Source organism: Quercus robur, chromosome 3, assembly GCF_932294415.1.
Source record: "Quercus robur chromosome 3, dhQueRobu3.1, whole genome shotgun sequence".
NCBI classification, from domain to species: domain Eukaryota; kingdom Viridiplantae; phylum Streptophyta; class Magnoliopsida; order Fagales; family Fagaceae; genus Quercus; species Quercus robur.
Window position 1 is genome coordinate 29,043 of NC_065536.1, and position 3,211 is coordinate 32,253.

At 41.3% G+C, this 3,211-nt stretch overlaps 1 protein-coding gene across 1 annotated transcript; it reads right to left on the reverse strand.

The window, feature by feature from the left end:
- Positions 1–2,245: 2,245 nt before the first annotated feature.
- On the reverse strand, positions 2,246–3,211 carry LOC126716486 (uncharacterized). Its single transcript, XM_050417305.1, has one exon. The coding sequence runs from the start codon at positions 3,209–3,211 to the stop codon at positions 2,246–2,248; it is 966 nt and encodes a 321-aa protein (XP_050273262.1).

Here is a 3,211-nt window from a genome sequence, read left to right on the forward strand (position 1 = left end):
ACCTCTCCACCGCCCTCCAAGCAGAAATTGATCCACTAGACAATCAGTTGGGATACATGGGTAAGCAAGAGACCCTCCAAGCCTAATCTACCTTCTGTACCTTAGCCCTCCAAGCTCCTACTCCAACAAGGCTTCTCGGAACCGTGTCTTGTCTAGCTCTCCGGATCCCGCAACAAGCTCCATGTTGCATCTGCCATCCTTGGCTTTTTCCAATGTTTCTCAGCAGCACCAAAACCTCACTGGACACTCTCAAAAGGTGTGGTAAGTGTTTGGGCTAATGACATCTCAATGGTATGGAAATGGAGAGGTAGGAGATGAGGAAATCCCCTAAACAAAGGTGTAGAGAATTGTTGGTATAACAATTTCCAACTCTTAAGTGTTTTAGTTAAGGTTTTCTCTCAGAAGCTCTTTCTCACATTTATGGGTAATATGGGTATATATATCGAGGGTATAGAAAGTGTGTATGACCATCAGTTTTCTCTCAGAAGCTCTAACCCAAGGAGCTCTAACCCAAGGAACGGTTTACCACTTCTGTTTGACCATCAGTTTGAGGATGATAGGCACTACTAAAATTAAGTGTGGTGTTGGCCAAACGCCATAAGCAATGCCAAAAGTGACTAAGAAAACGCACATCACGGTTTGAAACAATTGATTGTGGTATGCCATGGAGGCGATAGACCTCTCTAAAGTAAAGTTGAGCGACATTAACTGCATTTGAGGTTTTCTTACAAGCAATAAAGTGGGCCATTTTGGAAAACCGGTCCACAACAACAAAAATTGAATCGTTACCTCGTTGTGTATGCGGTAATCCCAAGAAAAAATCCATACTAACATGAATCCATGGTTGGTCTGGTATGGGAAGAGGCATATATAGGCTAGCATTGGTTGTGGTGCCCTTGGAAACTTGACAAATACGACACCTCTCAACAAACTTGGTAATCTCCTTTCGCATGGTTGGCCAAAAATAAGAGCCTGTCACAAGCTTCATGGTTTTATCACGTCCCATATGGCCTTCATTATGCAACTCTTGAATAACCCTTAAGCGTAGGCTACTATCAGGAATGCATAGTTGATTCCCTTTAAAAAGGAAACCATCATGTATAAGGAAGTCAAACCGCTTTCTTGTTGCCACATCATCCATTATAGGGCCAAAGTATGGGTCACTAGAAAGTAACTCACGAAATAAATCAAACCCCAACACTTTGGTTTGCATTGTGATGAGCAAAGAGGCCCGTCGACTAAGAGCATCTGCCACTCTATTCAATGCTCCGGATTTATGCTCGATGACAAAAGAAAATTGTTGAATATAAGCGGCCCAAACTGCATGTCTAGGTGAGAGCTTGTCTTGGCTATTGATATGCTTCAAAGCATCATGATCTGAATAGAGGACAAACTCATGATAGGCCAAATAAGAACTCCAATGCTTCAAAGCGCAAATTATTGCATAAAATTCCAAATCATAAGTGCTGTAATTTAATTTTGACCCACTCAACTTCTCACTAAAGTAGGCCACTGGTTTGCCATTTTGACTAAGAACAGCTCCAATTCCAATCTTGGATGCATCACAATGTAACTCGAATGGTTGAGAGAAATCAGGAAGAGCTAGAATAGGTGCTGTAGTAAGCTTTTCCTTGATCTGATGAAATGCCTTAGTGGCTTCAGTTTTCCACAAAAACTTACTAGCCTTCATGCAATCTGTAATCGGTGCCATGATGGTGCTAAAGTCAGGGATAAACCACCGGTAGAATGACACCAACCCATGGAAACTGCGGACGTCGTGGACTGTGGTTGGTATTGGCCATTGTTTAACAGCAGTAACCTTTGATTCATCAACTAGTAGTCCATCCTTGGACACCACATAACCAAGAAATAAAACACTATCTGTCATAAAAGAACATTTGGCTATGGCAGCATAAAATTTCTCCCTACTCAGAACTATGAGTACCTCACGAAGATGTTGGAGATGTAAATCAATATTGGCACTATATATCAGGATATCATCAAAATAAACTACAACAAACTTGCCGATGAAGGGGCGAAAAATCTGGTTCATAACAAGCATGAAGGCGCTAGGAGCATTAGAAAGTCCAAATGGCATTACTAGCCATTCATACAACCCCTCACGTGTCTTGAATGCTGTCTTCCATTGATCACCAGGACGTACTCGAATTTGATGGTACCCACTTTTTAGATCCAACTTAGAAAACACTATAGCACCACTCAACTGATCATGCAAATCATCCAATCAAGGAATAGGGAATCTATACCGGATTGTAATTTTGTTGATGGCACGACTGTCGAAGCACATTCTCCATGATCCATCCTTTTTGGGTGATAGTAAGGCTGGCACAGCACAGGGACTAGGACTCTCTCTAATGTGCCCTTTTAACAACAAACCCTCTACTTGTCTTCTAAGTTCTTCATGCTCTTTTGGGCTCATACAGTAGTGTGGGCGATTAGGTAGATTAGAACCTGGTACAAGATCAATTTGGTGTTGTATATCTCGGAGTGGCGGTAACCCCTCAGGTAGATCATTAGGAAATACGTTTGCAAATTCATCTAATAAAGATTGCACAGCCTCTGGTACTACACTACCCTTTGAGCTCTCCTTTCCCAATAATACAAACACCAACCCTGAATCAAACATCTCTTCAACAAATGCCCTTTTAGCTAAGAGATTCTTACCCCCTCTTGAAGTTGGCTTAGGTTCAATCTCCTTACAGGGCAACAATCCAATTTTTGTGCTACCAAACATGAAACTGTATGTATTCTTCTTACCATCATGTTGAACCTCTCTATCATATTGCCATGGTCTACCAAGGAGAAGATGACATGCATCCATAACTACCACATCACACCATGCATTATCCTTATATTTCAACCCAATAGAAAAAGAAACCAAATAACGTTTAGATACAGTTACCTCATTGCCCCTTTTGAGCCAAGATAGTTTGTAAGGGTTAGGGTGCTTCTCTGTTGCTAATCCCAATTTTTGAACAGCCTCTTCTGATACCACATTCTCACAGCTTCCAAAATCAATAACAAGTCTACATACCTTGCAACCCATAGTGTATGTTGGTATTGCCAAAGCCATAGCTTTGATGAGGATTTCTTTGCCTACTTTAGATAGCAGCTTCTCCTTCCATCCCGCTAGGTTTTTACCAAGTTTCTCCTTGATATCATTAAAAGTATTCCGCTTATTTTTCCCCAT

Bases quoted from the DNA above. Each gene is read 5' to 3' on its own strand.
- LOC126716486 (XM_050417305.1), bottom strand. From the start codon at position 3,211: ATGGGGAAAAATAAGCGGAATACTTTTAATGATATCAAGGAGAAACTT.